This window comes from Homalodisca vitripennis, chromosome 1 (assembly GCF_021130785.1).
Source record: "Homalodisca vitripennis isolate AUS2020 chromosome 1, UT_GWSS_2.1, whole genome shotgun sequence".
In the NCBI taxonomy this organism is placed as follows: domain Eukaryota; kingdom Metazoa; phylum Arthropoda; class Insecta; order Hemiptera; family Cicadellidae; genus Homalodisca; species Homalodisca vitripennis.
In genome coordinates, this window is record NC_060207.1 from 65,755,327 (window position 1) to 65,783,313 (window position 27,987).

The window sequence follows — 27,987 nt, forward strand, 5'->3', positions numbered from 1 at the left end:
TTTATCATTGCATTCTGCTTTCCTCTTGGGAGCCAATCATACAATATAACAAGGCATAGAGGTAAAATTTCCTTACCTTCTCACAAATTAAATTTATAAATTTTCTTCCAATTCTTGAAAAAACCAATGGAAATTTTAAAACAATCTAAAGTTCTTTTATAATTATATGTGCGTAATGCCTTTGTATCTATTGAACATTTTTTCCTTAAGGTGAAGATTTATATGTAAGACTAACAGCTATGTTTAAATTAGACTTAGTAGAATGTTTTATGTATTGATGTGATGACACCATTTATTTGTAATGCAATCTACAATATAAATGAATAAAGATTCTCTGAAATTTGAAAACATTCCTTAATTTTAAGATTATTAACTTAATGTATATCACATTTAAGCAGAAATAGAATTCCAGGTGCTAGGATTAGTTTCACCATGAATCCTTTGATCATGTCTCTAACAACAGTCTCTCTGTTTCTTTCTTGAGTAATATGGATTCCTTTTCTGTCACATGCTTATTACTGTAGTAGAGGCATTTTGTCTCTTTAGTTCCTGTTCTTTAGGCTGGTCTTCCTACTTAATTTTAGTTCAAAATCTGATTCCTGACAAACGTTTAACTGATTTGTCCGTGAGCACTTGGGTCTCATCAGTGCCATCAACTGCTATCAGTTTGTAGGACCTCTTGACACTTGATTAATTAAATGGAACAGCTGGAGAGGAAGACTACATCAGCTTTCTAACAATGTTTTCATTAGTAGATCTGGCATAGAATAGTTTAGATACTGGCATTTGTTGGAAGTACTTAAACAAAAATTCCATAACCCAAAAAAGTTTACTTAATTTTCAGTTAGAGCACAAATCAATTTTGTATCACTGACTGAGTCTTGCCATTCATTAACTTCAGATGCTCATAAGATTAAAACTTATTATTGAAGCACATATTCAATATTTCTGAATCAAAGGTATTAAGATACTCATGATTGTCACAAAATTTGTAGACTAGGATCCTTTTAATACTGTAGGTCTTATCCAAACACAATGCAACAGTTGGCAAGAAGTACCATGGTTCAACTTATGATCAAAATTAAATGACAAATAAGAGAAAACAAAACCTACTGAGTAAATACAAATTATGAATTCAGATGTAAACATCACTAGGCTGTGAACTAAATTTAAATTGCAAGAATGTTCTTTTGTAATTTTTAACTGAGGAATGAGTATCGACCTGAGATATGACCTCACCACTCAACCATGGGAGGAAATAAATCACTCAATCAACTATCAATGTGGTTTATAGGTAATACAGCCACTTAAAACGCTGATACAGCCACTTAAAACGCTGATACAGCCACTGTCTGACCTGAATCATGAAAAAATAGGTTCTTCTTGGAAGCAATATCCAAAAGAACTTAACATTCAATTCTAAAAATCCTGATGTAGAAGGAACATAAAACCGAGAAAAATGGTCATGCCAAACCTTGGGAAACAAAAGTATTAAGAATACACTGGTTCTTTGGTAACTCTCTCACCAGTCAGAATGGTATTGAAAACATATAACTTTTTCTGGCGATTTCATCTTGCCAGACTCAAGCTAATACCCACTGGTCTTCCCAGCAAGCTTTTCCTACTAAATTGAAGATAGCATTTCCACCAATCCATCAGCAATTTGTAAAGAAGTTTTTAAGTCATGAAGAGTCAATAAGAGGTTTTTTTTTCATTCAAAGTCCTACTCCCTTCAAAAGGTACAGACCTGTTTTGTAGAAAACCATACAGATTTAGTTGTTTGTAGTAAGTTTTAAATATCTAGGGAGTGCAGTATAAGAGAATAGTGGGATTGGTAAGGAGGTAAAAAAATAAAGAAGGCGAACAGTTGGAGTCATGAATGTTTCCTTGTGCTCATGAATCTGGAAAAATAGTAGGAGTAAACAAGAAAGAGGAATGAAAATTAATAGTCTTTGAAAATAAAGTACTGTGGAAAAAGACTAAGTGAATGGAAGTTAGCACAACAAAGAAATTCGATTTTAACAAGTTAGTGATGTAGTGAGTAAGATAATGTAAAAAAGAACTAGGTGGGCTGGACACATACTCAGATGAGAAAAGCAATGTCCATTAAAATAACTAATAAAAAGAAACCCTGAAGAAAGGTGACCTCAAGGAAGTCCAAGACAGAAATTGAGGAACAAACTAAAATATGATATGGATGTAATTAGTGCTATAGAGCAAGATGCAGTACACCAATCAATATGCCGGAGATTTGTTAGTGTGGTTAAAGATCATCTCAGATATAGAAGTAAGAATGTTGCTGGGATTTACAAAAAGGTGTACAAGATGTAGGCCTAAATTTTACTTTTGTATAGAGAAAAGATTTTGAGTATGTGACAAAGGGTCAAGAAAAATTTGCTACATGACAAGATGATGAGAGGAAATAATAGAATAAAGGATAAAGTCTAATAACAAGAGTTGGGAGCTTCAAGCAACCCTAGCAACTCTCTTGCAACTCAAGTCAGTACTCACAGGCGTTCACCCTTGACAGCAACCCTCTCTTACAAGCTTAGAGACAGCATTAAAGCCACTAACTTTATCAGCAACCCTAACCCACCATAGTGGCCAAGGAATACACCAGTTCCCTGGCAGCTGTCTTGCAACTAAAGTCAGTACTCACTGGTATTCGGCCTTGACAGAAATCCTCTCTTATTAGCTTAAAGACAGCATTGAAGCCACTAACTTCATCAGTAACCCTATCCCACCAGTTTCATAGTGCCATTGATACCTTAGGGAATGGCTAACTATCCTACTATACTAAATTAATCATTAAACTCATCCTACTCCTTGTGTCTGGCGGTAACCCATAGACTCATTTCTGTTGCAAAATGAATATTTCCAACAAAATTAAAAAGTAAAATTTACCACTTCTTTAGAATACTTTCTACTATACTATGTATGTTACACACAAAGTATTTCTCTATGGAAAGGGCCTTGTGACAATTTTTAGTTTTATTTCAATTTAAAAAAAGTATCATGAAAAGGAATGGGATAGTTTTTGCATGGAAAAGCCTTTTAGTATTACTATGACGGTTAAAAAGCTTGTTATATTTAGACAATTAAAAAATTACTAATGCAGTTTTTAAAGTTAAGACTGTTATGTTCTAATCTTATCTGTAATAATCAGTATCTGGAGTACATTTTAAATTAAAGTCAAGTTCCTAATGATATGGATAGTCTCTACTTGTGAGTATTGAGTGCATGAAAGTATTTTGTAAGCTTAATATTACTTGGTAATCACTGTCGCTGAATTGAAAACATCTTGTAACAGAGAGCACTAACAAATCCATTCCTTTAAGTGCCAAGCATCTACAAGGTAGATTGTGCATAAATCGGTAGCACATACTATAGACGCTTCATACGTGATATGTAATATGGTAGGTTTTTTAATCGTCTAAAAGGATTAAGCATTTATAAATTCTATATCGTTATACTATTTATTGCAAAACAAATTATTATAGTAAAGCAAACAATTTTTAATTTTTATAGCCTGCTTGTTACGAAATAAAAAAGTTTCTTACATAGGTTACATATTTTGCGAGTTTATTTGAGGTGAACTTTTATTTGAAGCAGTTATATAAATGAGTAAAGAAAACGTGATGACAACAAGTAGTCTTTTACATGTATATTTTGTATTACATTGATTTATATTGCAAAGCCATATTTGTTTTAATTGCAGACAAATATACAGGGTGATTGAACATTAAGTTGTACCCCCCTTATATGTTATAAGACTATAGGGTAAGTGCTATTTGAAAATTTTGAGTTACCCCCACTGCCCTTCCGCAGAGGATAAAAAATTTGAAAACTATCATTTTAGTGTAGCCCTTTGTAGCTTGTAAGAGTGCCCAAACAGATTTCTCATATCTAAAATAACAAAAAACTTTAAAGCGGGTGCAACTTACTTTTCAATCATTTTGTATATGATATGATATGAATTTCATCTAGTGTTTCATGATATTTTACATGATATACATATATAAAAAAAATATTTGTAACAAAATTTAGTTCAAACATGTAAAAACAAGAGTATACTACAAAACATTTGTATACTATTTTTAAAACAAAATACATTACCTATAACATGTATGTTTTATATTTAATAAATAATAATTTATTCTAAAATAACAAAAGATATGAAAATTAATTAGTTTAGTATAAAAAGTTTTTTCCTAATGTCTTGCATTTTGAAGTCAAGTTTTGCTGTAGATTATTAAGTACATAAAATTATATCTAATATGACGTTTTGAATATTAGTTTTTGATCAGAGTAAGTTTTTCCCATTATTTCTACCATAGAAAGATAAATATCATATTCTTTACTTTATTGCTGGAAAAACAAAAATATAATGAAATGAAAATATTTGTAGAATAGTTACTCTACAATAGCATAATGCATGACAATTCACAAAAAAAGCAGCCCAACAAGTTAGAAATGTTATTTTGGGAAACAAATAAAAAGATACACTTTTAAAAAGAAAATAGCTATAGGATTGACACACACACACACACACACCCGCACGCACACACACTCACACACACATTTGATATAGATACATACACACATATATGCATAATTAAATTATTCTTGGAGGACAATTTAAAATTATAAAAATTGTAATTGTCTATTGACAGATTCTGATATTGTGTGATCATTAATATTAATCCTTATTTATAAATTATTGCTTAAATTTATTTGTAATTGACCCTATTCTATAGTCATGACAGTTCTGTCATAAAAAAAAGAACCAATCATGATTTTTTCTTTTTTCCCACTGTGGATACAAATTTAACATAAAGGTTCAGCTCACTCAGAAATCATCAAATGCTCCAATGGAATGTTCCCAAAGCTGACCAAAACACTAAATAGAGGCTGGACTTTGAGGCTGATGAAGCAATATTGTTAAAGCCTAATTAATGCCACTCACTACCCACGCATTGTGACACTAATGGCATTTGAATTGTTGTTTTTTTCCAATTCACTGTACTAAATGTACAGCACACTTTAAGCAGGATCAAATAAAGGGTCAGGTTGTAGACAACCAGCAGTACTGAGAGAATATCTACAGTATATTTTGTTTGTTTTTATATTAACCAACACAGCCATTGGAAACTGGTTCTATCAATCTATTTACATGGATTTCAGAACATGGAAATGTTATACAGACGGTTGACATGATTTTAAAACTGTCTTTAACCCCATTAAGAAAAATTGGATCTACCTAGCTATGATGACTACAGCAAAACTTCAGACCTCCTGAGGATACACTTTATGTAGTCTTACAAGGATTAACTCTTCTTATGGTTTCCTTCATTCAGGAAAACAGAGAAAATATGTTCATAAATAAAGTTCAGAATATAATTGTTGCAGGATTTATAAGTTACTTGTAACTTTCCTTACATAGATATGGTGTATGTAACTTTATATTCAAAGATGTGTATATAAACAAATTTATATTTTATAACAAAAAAATACATTTAAAATGTTTGTAATTACAAAAAAACTTGCATTGGTAAAAGCTAGGATTGTCATACATTTTTTCAGAGAAAAGTATTAGATTTAGATATTGTATTATGTAAAGTGATACACTATATTTTTTACATAATATTAGGATTATTAAAAAAATGTATTAGTAAAAAAATTATATCTTGCTGATTTTAAAATATCAACTTAACAATTATATTCATTTACAAAATTATTTTATAAAATCTTTTATAAAAGATTTTTGAGATGAATACTCATATTTTATGGATGGATTATTGGAAAAAGCAGTAGTGTCAAACTGACACAGAAGGGTCTTCTAACTTTTAACAGTTTTTGAGAAAATTCAATACTACCAAAAAGTATGAATATATTATTCATCTGTAATTCAATTTACAAAACTTATTTCAAGATATTCCCTTTAAAACTGCAAGGTAGATAAATGCACTTAAAATAAAATAAATTAAGATATTATCAGTTTTGGAAAGTTAAGTATATAATTTACTGAATTTGTCAAGTTAATTTTTCACTGAGCAGTTTGAACTTTTCGCAATATGAATATTTGCAGGTTGGTTGCATTGCACATCTGTTTGGTGGACTATTACACTGCATGTTGAGTATAAGGACAACAATATCAAGAGGTGTAAAGGGGCTTACATTGGTCTGGCAGTGGCTTTTCCTCAGCCACTACGAGCGAGGCGTGTTCAGACGGTGGCATTCGTTGCTCTAATGTATTCACACAGTTTAGCATGCTCCTGGAAAAGATTCAGCATACCTGGTTTGGGTCAGTTATTTATCATTAGAAACTTGCTCACAGAGAATAAGCTTCATTTATACTTTATTTAAACTTTGCATAGGGTTGTCTGGGATAGTGAGAAGTCGAACAGAAATTAAGAACAATAAAAAAATGAACTAAAGGCAACGCATAACTAAAACAAAATAAATGTTGGTAAAATACCCTCCCGTCTAAATTAAAACATTTTTCACTACAGATTATAATAAAACATAATTGGTTTAAGTTTTTAATATAAAAGGAAACTTTTTGTTTATATTCTTGTTTATTTTCAGAAATATACTAGACCATGTTACTTTATTGTTATATCTAATTATTTGATTCAACTTTTAATAAAGTGTTAAAAATTGTATTAATTAATCATATAATGTTTTAAAGATTGGTATTAACAACTTAAAAAACAACTATCATTGGATTTGTATTGAATAGATATTTGCAGAATTAACACTTTTTATTTTAAATGTAATTTTTTTAAAGTTTTGTTTTATTACAACAATTTTTAATTTTTGCACGGGCCTGACTTTGGCTCTATTATAATAAATAAACAGGGCGATATTGTCTGTCTCCTCCCTATTGTTTTTTAAGGATAAAATAGAAAAAAAAATCTTGGGAAATATTTTTATAATCACATAATTCTGTATGTCTGTACTTTTGCTTACATTTCAACATTTATTTTCAGTTATTTTTGTACAGTTATTGCTTTTTTGGTATTCTGCATTTTAATATGGATTTCATTTATGGTGAATACCATGGCAATTCTGCCAAAACAACATGTTTTGGAAAAGGTTTCCAAGTGCAATTACCTATTTACTGAATTTTTATAAATTTTTATCAGGCTTTCTTAGAAGGCAGAGTACCTAATTAATTGACATGGAGAAATAATATCATCTGGAATTCCATGAAAATGCTCTAGAAGAAGTTGAGGATAACCTATATGTTAAGATGAGCACTCCCGCTACCAAAAAAATCAGATCAAGATCTATAGCCCACAGGACACTAGGCAGACAACAAACCATCTATATTAAATGTGATGCTATATATGCATACTTAGCTCTCTCATGATTATACTGCAAGGGAATACTCTTTTAAAGAATGTTGGAAAAACAAAGAGATCAAACGTTTTCGAATAAATCTTATGGCTTTGTAAACATTATTGGGATACTGAAAGTTGTTATTTAATGAGGGATGATCAGACTTAACATTAATTTAAAGTGAATTTGTTTACAGGTAGTCTAGACAGCAAAATCATTGGGCCTTATGAGTTTGAATATACAATGTAAATTAAAAGTATGTATACACTCTGTTTAGTTTTTGATGACTAAAGATGTAGGCATGGAATTCAGGACACCTTTCTAGGAAATAGAAGTGAACTTTTTGGTCACTGTTACAACTTTGCCCATTTCCCCAAAATGAGATTTGGAGGGGGTGGGGTCGGCTCAACATTTTTTTTAAATGTAACCACCCATTAAGTGATAAGTGACACCTCATTTGAAAGAGCTTGATAAGAAAAGAACAGTGAAAACTAGAGCTTTCTATCTCAAGAAATTATAAAATGTCAGCTCATTGAAATTGATTAAACATTAATTGAAGCAAAACATGAATATCAACATTCAGAAGGTAAATAACTTCGATAGACAACCACTTTCCTTACAAACTCAAACCTGTTTTACAGTTATTATCTGCTGCAGAGAAGGCCTCCTTTATCTTATCAGTTTTGAGGAGGTCCAATATCATGTTTAGTTTCTGGTTGGAATTAACAAAGTTAAGATGTTATTGTTACTGCTCCCCAAAAGCCCATTTTAATTAATTTCAATGAGCTGCCATTTTGTTAGGGGTTGAGATAGAAAGCTCTAGTTTCCACTGTTCTTCTTTTATCAAGACCTTTCAGATGGGGAGTTAATGAATGGGTGTTTACATTAAACATTTTGAGCCGCCCCCCAAAATCCCATGTTGGGAAAATGGGCAAGGTTGTAACAGTGACTAAAAAGTTCACTTCTATTTCCTAGAAAGGTGTCCTGATTTCCATCCCTCCATCTTTAATCACCAAAAACTAACCCACTGAAATATGAACATTTTATTATATCCATTTAAAAGTTACACACTTAGGCTACTTTGACCTAATAACTAAACGGAGTGTATCCATACCTTTAACTCACACTGTATAATAATGGTAAAGTTTACTTTCATTTTCTGAAAAATTATTTTCCAATTATTTTGGATGATTTATCTTTGGTTACACGGCAAAAAATGTGCTTTCAGAATGATGGTTGCTCAGTTCATTATGGAAGACTGGTGTGTGACTTCTTGAACTTAATCTACCCATACGGGTGGATCAGACGAGTTGGTCCCATGCTATAGTCTCCCAGGTCCCTAGACTTAACTACATTTCATTATCACTTTTTAGACAATCTTAAGGAGAAAGTATGTAATATTGATGAACTGTGGCATTGTATTCATCGTTGCTAAGCTTGTATCTGATCTGGTAGTCTACAGTTTGAAAATTTCAGAAAGTCACAGTGAACATTTTCAGTTAAGGTCAGTTTCAAGAAAAAACTGTTGTGAAAACTTTAGACTTTTATCCCTAGAAGAATATTATTAACCTTTTTCAAAGCAATTGAAAGTGTTTATTTTGCAATAAAATGGAATACATTCTCTGATTTCTAAAGAGGCTAATATTATTATTATTAGTTGTATAACTTCCGTACAGAGAGCAGATCGATGTTCCTTTCAACTGTCGGGACTAGAAAAAACGCTTTGTCACCGTTGGTGGACTTTGTAACGGTATCTACTCGGTTGAAAGCAATCGCCGCCATTTTTTTTGTATGGCCTGTGACGCGGCATACGCCTACAGACGCGTTCATTTCATTCAGCTGTTTAACTACGTGTGTGTTGGTCGTATGTTGGTTATATTGTTTAACAAAGTGTTTTGAATCAGTCCGTTGTAATTCTTATACAATTATCTTATACAATTCTTATAAAATTGTTTTTACTAACATTTAGTATAATTTTTTGTTATAATGGCTAATCCAGATGATCCAAGTTTTGACAAATGAGCGCATTTTTGGTATATTATGTGTAATATTTTTTTCAATTATTTGTTTTGTATTTTATACCAGTTTCACCATACAAGTCCAGTTTATTTATTCTAAATAAATAAGGTTTATAAGTACAATATTTGTTTCATTTCCCTTGTAGGCTATCTATAAATAAGTTTGTGTTGAATTTCACATTATTACATTTCAAAATCTTATACTGAACTTATTTATTTTATGTACTAATTATACAGGAACTTCAGTTACAATTTACTCATTATAAATAACCTGTATAAATGTAATGTAGTCTGTCAAATAGTGTTGCTATGTACATTATCCTGCAATGCAGTTTATTCAAAATTTCAAATATTTTCGTGCGTATAAAATTTTTCAAAAATATGTAATATTACATGTTTATTATTTTTTCTTATTAAGGTAATACCAAGGTATATAAAACAAAAATTAGCATTGGGGAAATTTAAAAAGAAAAATTTTTTTATGTCTTAGCGTTTGACAGTAATTTAGATTAGCGCTTTAAGGGTTAAGGAGAAAGTATGTAATATTGATGAACTGTGGCATTGTATTCATCGTTGCTAAGCTTGTATCTGATCTGGTAGTCTACAGTTTGAAAATTTCAGAAAGTCACAGTGAACATTTTCAGTTAAGGTCAGTTTCAAGAAAAAACTGTTGTGAAAACTTTAGACTTTTAATCCCTAGAAGAATATTATTAACCTTTTTCAAAGCAATTGAAAGTGTTTATTTTGCAATAAAATGGAATACATTCTCTGATTTCTAAAGAGGCTAATATTATTATTATTAGTTGTATAACTTTATCCCTACAAAGTTTACATGTTTAATTATTTAAAACGGCATTTTACTTTTAGCACCATATTTCACATCATTCTGGCTGTAGTTAAAAGAAAAACTATAATGAAACTCCTAGTTTTGTAGCAGTAGTATAATGAAATATTAATCCAGAGTACGGTAGCAGTTTTTGTAATTTTAAATAAATTTTAACAATTTAAATCTACAGCAAAAATTTCTCTTTTAATTTAAGATGTAAACCTAATGAAAAGTTGTGGTAGAATATACTTAAATGTATTTCTGTATCATGTGAAATACATTTTTAATCCAAAAATGTTATAGCAACTCATTCCTAATTAATTTGCTTACTTTTCAACCAGACAGCCAAATTAGAACTGATGTTCTATTCAATAAGTACTAATTTATTGATTTTAGTAAAATTCACTGAAGTGAATCTAGCATATGTAACTATTAAATCAGGTATGTACTGAAAATGTTGTCTAATGTTCTTTTTTAAGTCAAAAAATGTCCACTAATTTACAAAACTTTATGTTCATTATTTATATTTTTCATTTATTATAAATTAATGTGGTTCACTAGCATATTTAAATATTGCATTCCAACAAAATATTTACCTTTCAGATAAAAGCATTGTGGCATCAAAATGGGCATATGCATAATATCTTCTTATACAAAGAACTGAAAATTCCAAATCCTTACAGCATTTCAACTTCAAATTCAGAAATTTAATATATAGTAAAACTCAATTGCATTTTTAGATGATGTTTTGTATTTTATAATTGACAAAAATCTTGATAAAAGTGAAAGTTTAAATAAATTAATTGAGCAAAAATTGGTTTAAAGTGGCATTTGTTAAAGCACATGCAGTGTTCGTACTGTATATTTATGCTGATAATTGAAAAATCATTCTTATATCAAAATTGATAATCAGCAAAATTAAATAAAAACAAGGAACAATTATTTTGTGACATAACAATAATACTAAAAGGTGCAAAAGGAATAATAAACTAAAATAAACAAATAAAAAATAACTTTAATAACATAGTATACATTTAAAAGAAGATCACGACTGACTACTTAAACAAAACACAACATGATAAAGTAATAAATCTAAAATAAACATAAAAGTAAACTACTACAAAAAATAAACTGTTAGTTTTAATTTGATAAAAACGATGTAATTATGTAAGGCTTTTTTACACGATTTGAAGTCTATATTTTGATATCATAAACATTTTATAAACTGTCAATAATTTAGTCTAGGTACTGATAAAATATTTTTTTAATGTGACACTGTTCAGTATTAAGCTATAAAAGAATAAATATTGGTGGAATGTAAGATTTTGCATTTTTCTTACTAATATGATTTGTAATAATAATTTCCAAATCCAAAACTCATCATAATAATCACACTAGGCGTTTTTACAATTTATTAGACATTTGAGTAGAAAGTTAAAAAGAAAAATACTATAAACAATGAAAAAATATTAGAGCATGGTATTATAAATTATTGCTGTAAAATATGGACTTCATTTTACCAGGATTGTTCACCTAATGATGAAAGTAACAAAAATCTGCAAATTATAGCTTTAGAAAGATTGTTTTTCAGGTAATACTATTTCTTTATAACAGTTTTATTTCAAAATAAAATTATTATTTACTAGGTGAAAATATAATTGAAACAATAATATATTTGAATAAAATAAACTAACCCCATATAAAGAGTAAAATTACAACCAAAGTAACAAAAACATGTACAACTGAAAATAAATTTAAAATAAATATAGGAAGGAATTGGAAAATATGTTATAATATATTTTGCTTGGAAATATTAACACACTTATTGTCTACATATCTGGTTACTTTTTGGTAAAATCGTTCAACCTATGGTAAAAAACTATTATTAGTGTATTTAAAGATATAAATATAACATATAATATTTTTCTTCACTATTTAATAAATTGTAATCAATTCGTGTTTCAGTATTTTAAAATAAGCTGCAATATATAGCTTGTATTTACTTCAAGGGAAATGTTTTAATTGTTTTACATATAAGGTATTATAAATTAAGATGAATAAAATATAATATTTAAAATTATGGCAATTCAAAACGTCTACACTATGTTATATTCGATAAACTGATAAATAATTAAAATGCTTCTTTTGCTACTAGATCCTATATTATTGAGCTTATAAACATTCCCAAATTATTAATTGAATACGGTAAGTGAAATTATTAAATTCAGATCCGTGTTCACTCAAAACATGAATCTTGTCTCAAGAACCAGATATGCAAACAAGATAATAAAATTTATCTTAATAATCTATAAGGCAGATCAAACTTCACGAGTCTGGAGTAAAAATACCACAATCATCTGGATTGAAATAAGTGGTAGAACTAACTGGCGTATCTTCAGTCTTAGGTTTTTCATCAGTTTTCGCTTGGTGAACACTGAAATACAAAAAACACTGACTGAGTCACTGGCCTGAAGACTGTCATAACGCAACGGACAGCGTCTCCCATGCATACGTCAGCTTACACCACCGCTTATTCTAACCTAACCAGCCTCTTCGCTCTTACCTTCTACCTCATACATCCCTTGTAACAATTTTGCTCAATCAAATCACACAACTGTTTTATTGAGACTTATACAAACATTTTAAAGAATGTAGATGTTTCTGTTTATTTTTATTATGGTTTTGGAAACGGTTTATATAATTTTAACCTTTTTATAAAAATCAAATAATTATTTACAATTTGTATTTAAAATTGTTGTAGGAAAACACTAACAATCAAAATCAAAACAATTAATTTTTGTACTGAGTTTAAGACAAAGAAAAGTGTAATAAAATCAATTTTACTATAATGATAAATATGTTTGTATTTTATTAAACACATTTTTATTAATGTTTCATGTTTTAACTTGAATTTGGAAAAGTATTAAAACATATTTCTTTATATATTAAAAGAATTTTAGATGCAATATACAAAATTCAAAGTGTTTAGAGAATACAGTTTAAAAACACAAGTCCGGTAGAAAAATAAATGTAGGAATTTTTTACCCCAACCTAATTAATATAGGCAGAGTTTGCTAACAAGTAATTGAATTCATATCAAAATAATTAATTTTCAGGTTGATTTATATTATACATAATTAATATTTTATTATTATACCTGTAAAGAACAGACTTAAGTCGACAACATTAATGCCTTCAGTTAAATAACTGAATGTCAGCATTTATTTTCTAAAATGTTATGCATTGTATGATACGCCAATAGAACATAATACATAAATTGTACTTTTTACTAATTATTAATTGCACATTTTATGATAAATTTCCAAACTATTTCATACACACAAAACATACAAATTTACAAAACACAGATACCATTTACAAAATATATTAATAAAGAAACAAATTTGTGAAATGTTCTCATTTAATACATGTTTTTGGTTAGAGCAAATAAAAAAGAATAAAGTGAATTAATAGAAACCTTATGTATTTAATATTCATCAGATAAGTTACTGAACACTTACATTTGTTAGTATTTGATTTTAAAATTAGATTTAATCATTCAACCAAGTGCAAAATGTATTAATGAAACATAATGTTGTTATTATTCTATATGTTTTGTACTAACAGACATTTAAAGGTAAAATTTACATAAATAAAACAATAAGCATGCAGTGAACATGATGTGGTAAAGATTACTTGAAGTGAGTTTTTGTGAAAAATTCAAGTTAATGGGGCACTCAGAAGAAACTGTGGTTGAAGAAGAGAAGTTGACAATCTTGTGCTGGGTGCTAAAGCTAGCAAGTGCCATACTACACAATTCCAAGAAGTATACTAATACTTTCATTATATTCTAGTTTTGATTATTGATTGTTTATTATTTTAAGACATGATTAACAATTTTACAGCAAATACTTAAAATTGTAAATATATTTTTTTAAAGTAAAAGCAAACACAATGTTTAAACAAAAAATTGATATTTCATTTGTTTCACCCAGTTTAATAGATTTCAGTTTATAAAGTAGATAACATTTAATAAGATCCAATATAACTCTTGTGTTAATTTCAAAGAAGCTGAAATACAAGAATTACAAGTTTCATGTAAAATGTTTTTGTAATATTACTTTAGGCAGATTAAACACTAAGGTTGCAAACTACATATCACTTACAAATTTGAAAACAATGCAATGTCAAATTAAGAGAAGTTTGCATGGTACGTGAAACTTTCACTCTCACATGGATAACTTACTAAAAGTATCCATATTCTCCACAACTAAGTTTACTGCAGTTCAGAGAATGTTATTGCTTCTATACATTTTACTGGCGTTAAACAGTTCTATAAAGTCCTAGAACATTATAGTTTTAAAGTTAAGGGATAAAAATTAACTGTGTAAAGAGTCCATTCTGTATTTTTATAAAAACTTCAAATGTTTTCCCACTTCAAAGGCTGACATTTCAAGAGGTGGCTGTAGTTAAACAACATTCACTTTTACCCCATAACATCAAAATTAAACTTTAAACATTTTGACACCTTTATTTCTGGTCACAGAATATGGTTGATGTCTCATTTAAAAGATACAATTAATATGCATCCAAATGATTTTATTTTTCTTGTAAAATGTATATTTCTTTAGTGTTAAACATTTAAGTACAAACAAGACTTAAATTACTTTCTGAAAACTATATTGAATAAAAATACTGAAAAGTCTTAAAAGCATATGGATGTATATTAGTTAGATCTTTAAAATTAAGGGCATAATTAAGGGCATATTTTAAGTTCTTATTATCTTTCATAGGTTATTCTCACTCTATATTTTGTAAACTGTAGCCACAACGATATACTTCATAAAATTATATTATCTTTGACAATAGTGCATGTAGGAAGAGACTAATAGTTATTGCAGAGCTTTGGGCAACAAATTCCAATGGAACTTGCCAATGCAAGTGCTGCCTTAGTGCATAATCTGCCTTACAAACTAAGTTAATAATGTGACCAGGCTGTTTCAAAATAAAATAAAAAATGATTGAAATTATAGTTTAAAACTAAAGAGAGGGTGTAATAGTTTTTATCCAAGCATTACTGTTATATAAAATTTAAATTTAAATATGTTAATAAATTGACATTTAAATTCAATTTAATTTAATTTGGCTGGTAAAATATTTAGATTTTACATTACTTCATAAACATATTTTACATTTTTAATATATGTTACATTTAAAATAATTTTGTATAATTTTTTGTTTACATTACACTTATATTTTGAATAAAAATTTGTAATAACCAACCACATTAAAAAAAACTAAACTTATAAATTTGTTTGTTTTATACTATAGCTGCAGTTTTAAGTTTCATTATGCCTGTGTGTTATTTTATGACACTACGTAAAAAGCTGTGATCTTTAAAATATATCAGAGCATGCCAACAAACGTGCAACTGGGGGCTGGAGCACTTACCCATATAGCCTACTGTCGCGCAGGCTCCCCCTATAGCCATAACAGCACATGAGTCTACGCTACAGGTAAGCCAACAGCAGAAATGCAAATGATATCCTAAAATGATACTAGCACGCCAACCTCATTATTTGTACTAAGGAATGACCTGCCTAGATGTTTATAATCTTTTAAAGTAGATTTTGTTTATAATAAAAATTATTGACGTTTTGATATGGTGGTTGGTTTAAAATTATAAACACCTATTAGATAAACAAAAAAATTCAGATGTAATTTTTGTGTTTAGTTTTTTTATAAAAAAGGACATTACTCTAGTTAAAATAATAGACTGATCACTCACTCAATCGTAATCTTTAAGGTTTCAAGTATATGAATACAATACAACTGTTTAGTATTTATATTGTTTGCAAGTTTTAGTAATTTTTTTAGAAAAATTTTGTTTGTAAGATTCTCCCTAGTTAAAAAATTAAGGATTTGTGGAAAAAATATGTTCTAAAACAAAATATGCTTGATCTCATATTTTAGATTCCAATTAAATGCTAGTCATAAATAAAAGGCACATATTAAAATCAAGTAAGTTAGGTACTGATTTAGTATTTAAAAAACATAAATTTTAATTTATATAATTATGTATATGGTTAAACTTGATTAACTTATTGTGGGTTAACCATAAAATTAAAGACTTACAACAGGATACAATGAATATAAATCATTAAAATCACATTGATTTAATTGAAAAGTTTTACATTCAGAGAAAGTAAATATACACTTCATGTGACGAATTTAACTGTTAAGAGTCTAATAATGAGTAAAATTATTTTGCAACATCAGCAAGGAATATTTCATTTAATAAAATAAAAATATGAATTATTTTAAAATCAAAATTTGTTGATTCTGCCATATTATTATTATTATTTAGAGGTGAGTATATATTTTAATCCTAACTTTACCTCTTTAATAAAAACATTTTATTTAATTTCATTACAAATTTCAGGTTAAAAATATTCCAGACAGTGCATTTATTTAATTACAAGTTTCTCACCATGAATAGTATCCCTATTATATATTGCTGCTCTACTACATTGGTTGAATAATTTTGAACTGGTCTAAGAGTGGTCTGGTGGAAGAGTAGACACTAATTCCTGTGTTTTATCTAGTTTTTCATGGATTCCTTGAAGACACAGCTCTGTCTTTAGATTCAATGTGTTTTAGTTGTAAACAAATATTCAATATTCATAACATGTTTGAGGTTATGTTTTCTAGTAATAAAGCATTTAACTCCAAACACAAGCAAATATACAGTAACGTAGGACATGGGATTGATAGAAAGATTAACCATATAAATTCTTTGAATTTTATGTCAATTCTGAAATAATATCTGTAACCACTGTACTACAGCTTGAGATACTGAATAGAAGTGATTTTAAAGAGGGCTAATAGACTATAATTGGGCTTGAGATACATAGCATGGTAGAACATTATACTAGAGCCACACACGTGTGTGCACGCACACACACACACACACACACACATGTGTGCGCACGCGCACGCACACACACACACACACACACACACACACACTCACAAACTTGTTCTAATTTCTGAGTTCTTTAACTTTCATTGCTAATAAAATCCCATGTTTATGTTGGTTTGTTGAATTAGCTAGATCGGTGCATATATGCACACTTGGTATAAAACTTGTTAATATTATGAAAAGCCATATACCGAGCAGTGAGAAGATTGAAATTAAAGGATAGATTAGAGATAGTAATGATTGGATGTTTGTTACTCGAATGTTATTCTATACACTTTTAAACATAGAAACAATGAATATCTAAAATCATACCATATAATTTTAGCAATCTGGTTGAAAATAATGCTTTTCTTATCATCTCCAACATATACAAAAAATGAACTTTATGTGGAAATGACTGTACATGACTATAACATGCTGAATCCTACATGGCAGCCAACTCTAAGAGGATTGTTGCAGTCGACCCTAACTTGAGGTCTCAGAAGGTTTAGAACCTACCTTCCATTGTTGTGTCTAAACAGCGCCAGGATCTCTTCAAACGTTTTATTTTTGGTCTCTGGCACTTTCTTGTAAGTGAAGATCCAGAAGATTGCAAGGAACACGCTAAATGGCAGGAACGTATAATTTTCCAAAGCACTCTGAAAATGAATAATTACGATTAACAAGTCTTCCTCTAAAGCATTCTTACTGTTGATGACCATATTTATTAAGTGATCTGGCTATTATCATAGAATGTATCCCATTGCTTCAGAGACAAACTGTTAAATTTTTAGTATCTCAGAAAGTAAAACCCAGGCACAACCAGAGATCTTGAATTTTTTGGTATCCCTTACCACACCTAACATTGTTAGTCATTAAGATTAAAATAGAAAGCAATACAATTTAGTCACTCATTCAGGATAAGGTTTAGTGGAGTGTAATCTTTTTATAAGATATTAGTTATTAGGTTTAGTTTTGTTAGTAGAGAAATAAACAAATTTATTGACAATTTATCAATGTTTTGAAATTCATATTTTTATTGTACTGTAGTTTGTATTTTCTATATTTATGTTCGCACATCACCGTGAGTCGTGTGTTTATTTGTGGATTACAGCTGAATGTATGCAAATTACCAGTGACTAATACACGTTTTTCGTACTTTGTATATGAAAACCCAAACAGAAAATAAAATTTCTGATCTTTTCTTATCTTTTTCTAGACGCATATATTATTGATGATGTTATTATAATTAACAAAATATAGTAGATATGTAAATGGCAGTAATTCGTATTTCACATGTCCACGTTTGCATGTCTGCTATTCAGCAGTATACAAACAAATTATCTCTTGTTTTTTATTGCTGTTTTTGTGGTTGTAACAATATGTCCTTTTCCTTCTTAATTGATGATATCATAAGTGCTTCCTTCAAGGTCAGCCTTGCCATACATTCTAGGGATTTATGTTGGCACAACATTCATCACATTGTTTGGACGCACTCAAGTCATTCAGCCATGGAGACACATCGTCATTGTCATCTTTGCCCTCATCTTTTCCAGGTGAGTGTTGCGTATGAAAATCAGTAATTTCCTCAACTGACGGCACAGGTGAGGAGCGGATTTCTGTGAACACTGTGCTAGGGCTCTTGGTTGCCGACGGTAGCAGTGCAGTGGTGATTTCACCGATTTCGCATTTCCACCTCAAGTTAATTGTACCCAATAAAAATAACAGAAAACGGTGATTTGCAGAAAAACGATCGATATGAGTATTGATTTTCTACAAGATAAATCAACACAGTAACCACAACTTGAGATTTTGACTAAACCTACTATTATATTCTAAATTTACTGAAACTACAAAAAATGTTAATACTTTTCTACTTACACTACACAGTTTTTTAGGTAGTAATGATTTATTTGGCTAAAATTAACAACAATTAAGTATATAATACTAAATTATAAATGATTACACAAATATATAGTGCAAAGTTAATTTTGATATTAACGTACCATAATCTTATAACATTTTGGTTGAATTGAAACACCAAGAATAATTATAGCTTCTGGAAAATTACTGGATTGTGAATAATTTGTTTTTGTTGTTGTCCTATGTTTTTCTTTTACAAGGCAGGACTAGCAATTGAAAATTATTATTACAAAACTAAACCAATACCAAGAACACAATCAGAACTGACCTTCATCGTTGGGAAACCGATACCAACGAGGAAGTTAGCCAACCAATTGACGAGTACTGCTATAGACATGGCAGCAGGTCGAGGGCCCTGTGAAAACAGCTCAGCTGTGATCATCCAAGGGATGGAGCCCGGACCCAGGGCGAAGAACACTACAAAACTGAGCGTAGAGACGACAGACAGGTATGACATCCAGTCAATCATCTCCTGCACATAACCAAAAAACTCCTATTAGGCAGTAGAACCTGTTCTTCCCCCCAACAATTGCTTGTGGACGAGACCAGGTGACAAACATCCAGCGAAAATAAAATGTTATAACAACTGAACTAACAGAAATGCACTTGCACCTCATCCACAAAGTTGGGGAGAACTAGATTGGAAACAGAACAAGTAGTAAAAAAGCAACATAAAATAACTAATCTCTTGTTCATCCAAGTTCTTTTAGGAATATGGCTAAAATTATCAAAATAGCCAGGAATATTATATTAAAATATCAAAATACACGGGGTTTAGATTATTATTAGAAAGAATAAAACAGAACTATGATTTTATAAAATGTAATACTGAGGAAGTATATTGCAATTACACACAATCAATTCATCTTTATTATATTTTTATAATACAGTTAACTTTTCAAACCTAGAAATTATGTTAACAGAAAATGAATAATGTCTTCATTTTAACAATAATTTTGGAGTAACACTATTTTTCTATTTGCAAACAATATATAACCCCTTAATTTATCTTGGAATCACAAAAATTAAAGAAACTACAACTAAAAGAACCAGCAAATAAGAGGAATAAGTATGTTAAAGACACTTTCTATTTACATCTAAATTACCATAACAATCACAACCCTTTGTGAGCCATATTAACCCTTTTAACCCTGGCCATTTTATCAAGTGATGTGCCACAAATCCTAAGCCATTTTTGGAGAAAATGTAAGAAATATCTCACAACTAGTCTTTTTTTAAGATATCAAACTAATTCTTTTTTATTATTTTTTATTAAATTTAGTTAACAAACATATGAAAAAACAACAAAATATCTTGAAAATGTTTTATTTTTATAAATGTCTATATAAATAAATAAACAATTTTAAATTTTAAGTTTGTTGATGAAAACCATATATCTAAAAAGTATTTGACACACAAATATAATTATATTTATTTTGTTAAATTTAATTCTTATTCTAATGAAAGAAAAATTATAGTCCTACTTATTTATAAGTTGAGTAACATAATTTTGTTAAGGACGTGTTATTTTTCCTAATTTTAATTTTTGTGCAAGTAAATTTAACGCAAGCTTTGAAATTCATAGTACTTAACGTAAAACCAAGGTTATGATAAAATAATTAAAACCGTTTATAGCCTATATTTAATAAATTTAAAAACCTTTTAATACTAAGTTAGTTGAAATTTGTGTATTTTTGATTATGAGAGACTTTGAATGATTCCTTTTACTCATTTTAAAATAAAATAAGTAACAATCTTATATTTAACTGCCATACCTTATATTGTTTTAACCTAATAACATTAAACAAAGTGGATCATTCACAACATAGTGAAATACATCTGTATGCGACAATAAGTGAGCAGTTAGCTGAGATGAATTGCAATTTATCAATCACAGACTGACAAAATACGAAGTTAAAGCTTTACTAACATTTATATTTTGATGCAATACATCTTTTTACACAAGTCTGTGGAATTTCAAAGCATTTGGTAAAGTAGGTGGCCAGTAAAATAATAAAAGGTGCACGTCCGCACTATAAGGATGTTGGGAGTTGACGGCATATGTACGACATTCGTATAATACGAACATCAGGGTTAAAAGGGTTAAGTTGAGTATGACTTTTCAGAGCCACATATTGTAAAAATATTTTTTCTAGACTTTACAGCAAGTTTTGTGTTCATTACTAAAATTATGAAGGATTAAAAAAAGTAATTACTTCTTGTCCACAAACAATTCAAAATTGAAAAAAAAATTCAAGAGAAATATTATAAACTAAATAAATTAGTATAAATAAGTCAATTTAATGGTGAATTCTAAATATAAAATTCAATAAATACTAAAAAAAAAACCTACATTATGAATAAAATTTCAACTATTCAGACAGAAGACAATGTAACGTCTTCTGTCTGAATAGTATTATTCTCCAGAATGAGCTGCAGAAACAATAATAATAGTCACGACCATAACGGATTGATTTGTATAGATGAGTGTAGGTAGGTGTGTGTAATATGTATTCTGTGGCAAAGAATCAATGAGTTAGCCAACCACCACTCTTCTATCCTTATATAAATTGTAATTTTGTACCAATACACATGCTAAGCTCTTGACATTATTTTATGCAAGACTTCCATTCGTGTTTTGGCTTGCTAGGGATTAGTATTCATAAATCTGTAAAGAGTAATATACCAGAAAAGGCCTGGCAATTGATCAAATAAACCTTTTTATACAACATATCAGTTTTCATGGATAGTTACATAAAAAATACTCAACTAAAGAGTGAAACTAAAATGAGCTAATGAAGATTTGTCTAGCATGATACAAACTCTTAATTCATTCTAATAATGTATGTTTGTTTCAACAATGATCAAACTCACAAGCACCTGTACACAGTACATACATAATAGTGAGTTATAATTTGAAGAATTAGCTATTGTAGTCACTCACACACCAAATTCCAAGACCAAAATAATAATACAAGTACCAATAAAAAACATTTTAGACTGTTAAAAACTTAATACATATATGTATGTTAGGAAATTTTACAAGCCACTTTTTAAAACAGAGTTTCTTCAAATTTACCACAAGCCTTCGGATTATCTTAGATGAGTTTGTTAACTGAGAAAGATTTGTTAAATCTTGATATCTACATTTGTAAAATCTACATTTTTAAAAATGTTTTGGCAAATTTTTATTTTAAAACGTTTATAAAATCTATGATTTTATTTGATAAAAAAATCACTAAATTTTTAAGCAATTCAGCATCTTTGTCATGAAATTGTTTTTGAGATATTGAATTTTAAACCGGTGCACAACACATTATGGCCTAAATGCAGTGGGATTTGTGGTTAAGTGTAGTGTACATATACTCATTTTCCTTACAATTCTGAATAATTCAGACAATTCATCACATAGTGATCACATAGACAGTCTCAAAGTGATCAAGTTTTACACAATGTGGAAAGTCAAAGAGATAGCAGCATTATTGGTGCTTATCAATGCTATCTTTGGTCATCAAAGTCTCTTAGAGGGATTAACACAAATTTTCAGCCTTACTATAATAATGCAAAGTTCAGCATAGATTTGAATTATACAAATGATTTCCAAAAAATAGAACTACTCAAAAATATCTTATAAAGAAATATGGTCAGCTATTTCAGTGAAGCCCAGAAAGCTTTTATCGTTTATAGATGAAACATGGGTTAACTTGTAAGACCCTGAAACCAAAGAACATAAGAAAATACATACAATAATAAACCTTTTTAACACTTTTGATATATTTTTTTATTTTGTACGATGTACATTTCAAATTCTAAGAATTCATCATCAGTTTTTCAGAGGAGAGTGTTCGCCAATAATAGTGACTGTTATTGGGAACATCCATGGAATAATTTTCTTTAATTACTTGGAAAAAGTAAAAGTGATCACATATATCAATTATATACAATTACTGCACTAAATAAAAAAAAAACATTGAAAGAAATTCAAAGCTGGTTCATAAAAGTTTTTTTACAAAATACACCAAATAATTTATTTTGGTTAGTGGCCAAAATTTTTAAGGGTTTCGACATAATTCAAATCATTCCTTCTCTTTTTTGGTACTTTGATACCTCCAGACTACTATTTTTCAATAAGAAAACAAATGTTCAAACAGATTAAATTATGGAAACAAATGCCTATTTTTAGTGGTCCTTTCAACGTTTATGAATCATACCTAGTAACACAGTAATAATGCAATATGATTGTAAGTTAGTGCCAGTTTCTCAAAGAGATGCCACTAATTGAAAATAGTCTTGATACATGAAATTAATATTACCATCTGTATCATCATTCCTGTATCTTTCCATTAATATTTTCATCTCTCCAGGATATCATCTATCCATGTTCTCTCCATACATCTCCATCAGTATTTTCATCTCTCCAATATCTCATTCATTTATATCATCTCTTCACTATTTCTCCATCGATATTGTAATATCTCCAGTATCTATGTCATTTCTTTAGTATTTCTCAATCAGTATTTTCATCCTTCTAACTTTACTTGACTCTTGCTTCACTTTACATTTTATGCTAGCATAAACTGTATTGAATAATCATTATATTTTTAGAGCCTTCACTATGTATGCTCTAAAAAGCCCATTTTGCTTAAATTATTAACACATTGGAGTCTGGCTCGCTATTTGCTGTTTTTATAACCCGGTCTGCATAAATTAATTGGTTTTCACATTTTGTTTTTAGAAAACTGTTAAATATTATGTATAAGATATTATATTTTCTTGAAAGTTCTATCTTTCCTCTTTAAAATGATATGTAAAACTGTATTCCTATAAAATGTAATTAATTTTTAAAAAAAATTCAAAACTTACATTTTTTTAAGAAAAATAAAAACTCCCGCATGTCTTGTGTTACTTGAAAACTAACTTTTGAATAAATAAAACAAGTAATTTCAATTTTTTTAAAGGCATTTACTATATACATACGCGTATTTACAAATAGTTATTTTAATTGCCAAAAAAATTTCAAATGCTAAAAAAATTATTGTTGTCGTAGACAGACTGACGACGCGCCAGGCCACGTCAGTTGATAAACAAAAGCCTCAAGCGGGTATGACGTAGTAGCGCCTAGCGGAATTGTTCTGAACTAACCATTAACGCTGGCTTTCTAATGCAGCAGACGGCACTCGAGCAACTCCGTATATCAATCGGCAAAGCTGTGCTCGAATCACGCTCGAGCGCCGGCAGGGGGTTTAAACAATGGCGCTCGCGTCTGGCTCGAGCGTAGACTTGAATGTGTTAATTTTCATCTTTATAAAAAATGACTCCTATCCTAAATAATACTTTTCTATGCTTACACTATTAACAAACCTCTCAGCTAATCTGAAACATCATCAAGATAAGACAGAGAAAGCAACATGGGGTATAATTGTGTTTGATGACGAACCTTTATGAGGAACGAGATGGTTATGAAGATCGAGAAGATGAACATGCCCCCAAGTCCGTATAAGTGCAGAGTTCGACGTCCCATACGGTCCATCAGAGGCATGATCACCAGCGTCATGGCCACCATGATCGCTCCGATACCTATCGTCATGAACTTCGACGTTTCTTCAGTTAATCCCGAACTTATAAACAAACCCGTAGAGTAATAAAATACCTGAAACATATACAATACTAGGCATTAGATAACAAGGGATTCCCACATTGTATGGACATATCTAAATATAGTTAGCATGTAGCCAAATGTCTTCAATAAATTCTTTATCAATTAGCCACTGTCTGAATCTCATTTATAGTAACTTAAAACAATTACACGAAATATAGTTCTTTACTATTTACTACAAGAATGACTTCAATAATAAATCATTTCACTATGAAGATATATTGTTGTATGTATATTTCCTTTGACTTTTTTGGTTTTTTTCATTCTGAACAGTTTCTTTAAAATTAAGGCTGCAATTAATATTATGATTTTAAATTGCCTGAATTAAAAAAATTAAAAATGCTTCAAAATGTGGTTATTTATCATTTTAAAGAAATATAATTTTTGTATCCATTACCTTTTAATTTTACCTTTATTATTGTACTCATAAACCTCTTTAACATAACACAAATTTCAGAATGTGTAAGGCACCCTAAGAGGTTTTTATGTTTATATCACATATCAATAAGGATTCTGCTTTCAAGTTGTTAACACTGGTTAAAACAGCTTACATGAATGTAGCTAGGTTAGTTTGTATCACTTTGACTAAGGCAGAATGTGACAATAAAACATCTCTCTTAGGGAAGTTTTTCCGTTTATATTACATAAAACTGTTAAACTCATATAAAAATATTCTCTGAAAAGCAATGTTAACAACAGTTATCATTGCATTGTAAACATTGTCTTTCTAAAATAATCCAGTGTTAGAACTGAACAAAGAATGAATTCACTATGTAATTTCAGCAATTATCATATTAGACTCAAGATAAATTAAAATTATCTGATCAGAATTTAATCAGTAACCTAAACTATGGAGAGGCTTGAATCATGCGAGTTTGATACTAAAATAAATACACGCTATCTCATTAATAAATTACTACTAAAATGATCTGGCTTTTATTCAAAAATAAGTGTAGTATTTTATTCTTAATGCTGTTCATGTGTTTCATGAAGTTTTTGATTTTTTTCAGAACACACAGTGACTTACAGCATTAATGCCAGACAGCTGCTGGGAAAGCTGCATCACGATGCTTATAATTAGAGGTGACCTTAGCGTCGGCGAACATATCAGTTCAGTCATTGAGATCATGGACTCGGACTGCTGTGCTCTCTGCTCTGCTCGCATCTCCTCTATGTCTTCCTCTACGTTATTAGATGCTCTTAGTCTTCTTAATGCTGTAAATCAAAAGAGCTGGATAGAAAAATTATTTCAATAACATAAAATAAGAGCTATGAACAAATAATTAAATCTATTATTATTTAGAACCTGAAACTATCAATGTGATCCAGCTAACTTACCTTTTCTCGCTTCCTCCTCCCATTGTTTTTGTATTAGAAGGTAACGAGGGGATTCTGGACACACCGGTAACAGAATCAGTTGTAAAACAGCGGGGCAGATTGCTAAACCTGTTCAAAACACTGTCTGTTTAATGTTTTTATGTAAAAAAGCATTGATTATAACAACATATAGATTTCTACATAAATAAAAATTGATGAGACAGAAAATTATTTTTTTATAATTACTTAGACACAAATAGCTTTTTCAAATGGTTTCTTGTTAGACAGATAAACTGTGTGTATAAAATAATCAATTCAATCAAGTCTTCAGTCAATTTCTATAAGACAAAGGCTTGAATCCACCATGTTCACATAATACCATGAAAAAGCTAATATATTGTGTAAAAGCAAAACCTAAAAAATATAGAATAGTTGACAGATGATGCTATGTTTATTTTATAATTGAAATAGTTACACAGAAATCCTCTAGGTAGCATTGCACAATGCAGAGAAATTACAATCAATCTAACTGTGCATTGCTAGCTGATTTTGGCCACTTATAGGGAAGGTGGGCCGAAGATGGCTGTTTGAGGGGAACAGAGTTAAATGATAGTTAATGTTACTGCTAAATGAATTATTCAATTTTGAATTATGTACACTATTATTATTGGACAAAAATGTGAAATGACTGAACAATTTTTCAAATTATAAAACATTTTGAGCTATTTGTAATTAAAACATCAAAATTAAAATGTATCGTCTATTAACCCTTTGAACCCCAGGTGACAAAATATTGTCACCGAGAAAATATGCGAAGATCCCCGCAGCGACGATGTATCGTCGCCATGGTATATGCATTTAATACATATTTATTTGAAACCGTAAAATACTTATTTTACAAGTATTAATACATATTTATGAGTATTTTATTTATTACATAAATAAATAAAAAAATAAAAAGACTTTGCACTCGTGCTGAATATACTGATGCATTGTTATGCATCAGTTGTTATGCATCTTGTTGTCCATGCATTGTTATGTAATAATATAAAAAGTGTTCACTTTCAGGCAGACAAAAACAAAAGAAAAACTACAGTTGGAGGAATGAGAAGAATCACTATGTACTTTTAGAGACCAATGCTTACCATGTTATGATAAACTGACCCCACTTCATGCTCAAAATAAGCTAGAATTAAAGCCTAGTAGACGAACATTTTGTACCTACCGTACTGTCCTAACAATGCGTCTAAAATGTTAAAAAAAAATAACTGAAGTAACTGAATTATAATGATTAGAGATTATCAGACATGTTTACATAACAAATAATATGACTGATTACATAGCGTTAATTTTTTATTTAACTCAAAATGAGCATTTTAAGTATTCAGCAAAAACTTTTTTGTGAGAAATTTTTCTAGATGTGCTCCATATTAGTTCTTTCTTTTACCCAGTGAGTGGAAATATCATTGTTAAGTATGCCAACGATGGTACACTACGCCTTTTAGAAAGGCCAGTATATGCCAATAGCGGTACGTAGCATTCTAAACGTTAATAACTATTAAATAAACTACATTGATCTAAACTATTAGTGGTCTATGTACCTAACAATACGGGCCAGCCATCGTCAGTGCCCAGGATCTGCTCAATGCCAAGGACCTGGGAGATTAGCAATCCGATAGTGACGGCCAGTTGATTCACTGTCCCTAGGCCGCCACGTAGGTTCAACGGTGCAATCTCTGAGATGTACATTGGCACTAATGATGTGTTCAGACCTGCCAACAAAGCAACTTATCATTTCTGTAGTATAACAAGAACAGTTTATTTTTATTATTTAAAAACTGATCTTAAAATACTTCTTGATAGTACTACATAAGAAACAATTCCTTGGATTTAAAAACTAAGCTGTAAGTTTAATTCAGTTATTTTCATTAAAATAAGTGGC

General features: G+C 29.7%; 1 protein-coding gene across 11 annotated transcripts in view; it reads right to left on the reverse strand.

The window, feature by feature from the left end:
- The window catches only part of LOC124363539 (glucose transporter type 1), a 154,057-nt gene that overhangs the window by 16,294 nt on the left and 109,776 nt on the right, over window positions 1-27,987 (reverse strand). For 6 of the 11 annotated variants that reach the window (XM_046818792.1, XM_046818798.1, XM_046818830.1 and 3 more), the window contains 8 exons: window positions 27,647-27,817; window positions 26,067-26,174; window positions 25,756-25,943; window positions 24,510-24,722; window positions 19,341-19,565; window positions 17,669-17,808; window positions 15,640-15,669; window positions 6,178-6,275 (listed from right to left, as the gene is read on the reverse strand). In XM_046818792.1, the coding sequence (XP_046674748.1) occupies window positions 6,178-6,275; window positions 15,640-15,669; window positions 17,669-17,808; window positions 19,341-19,565; window positions 24,510-24,722; window positions 25,756-25,943; window positions 26,067-26,174; window positions 27,647-27,817 (1,173 nt within the window). Of the gene's footprint in view, window positions 1-6,177; window positions 6,296-11,183; window positions 12,623-15,639; window positions 15,670-17,668; window positions 17,809-19,340; window positions 19,566-24,509; window positions 24,723-25,755; window positions 25,944-26,066; window positions 26,175-27,646; window positions 27,818-27,987 lie in introns of those variants that run through there. The other 5 variants (XM_046818804.1, XM_046818823.1, XM_046818809.1 and 2 more) reach the window with 5 other exon arrangements.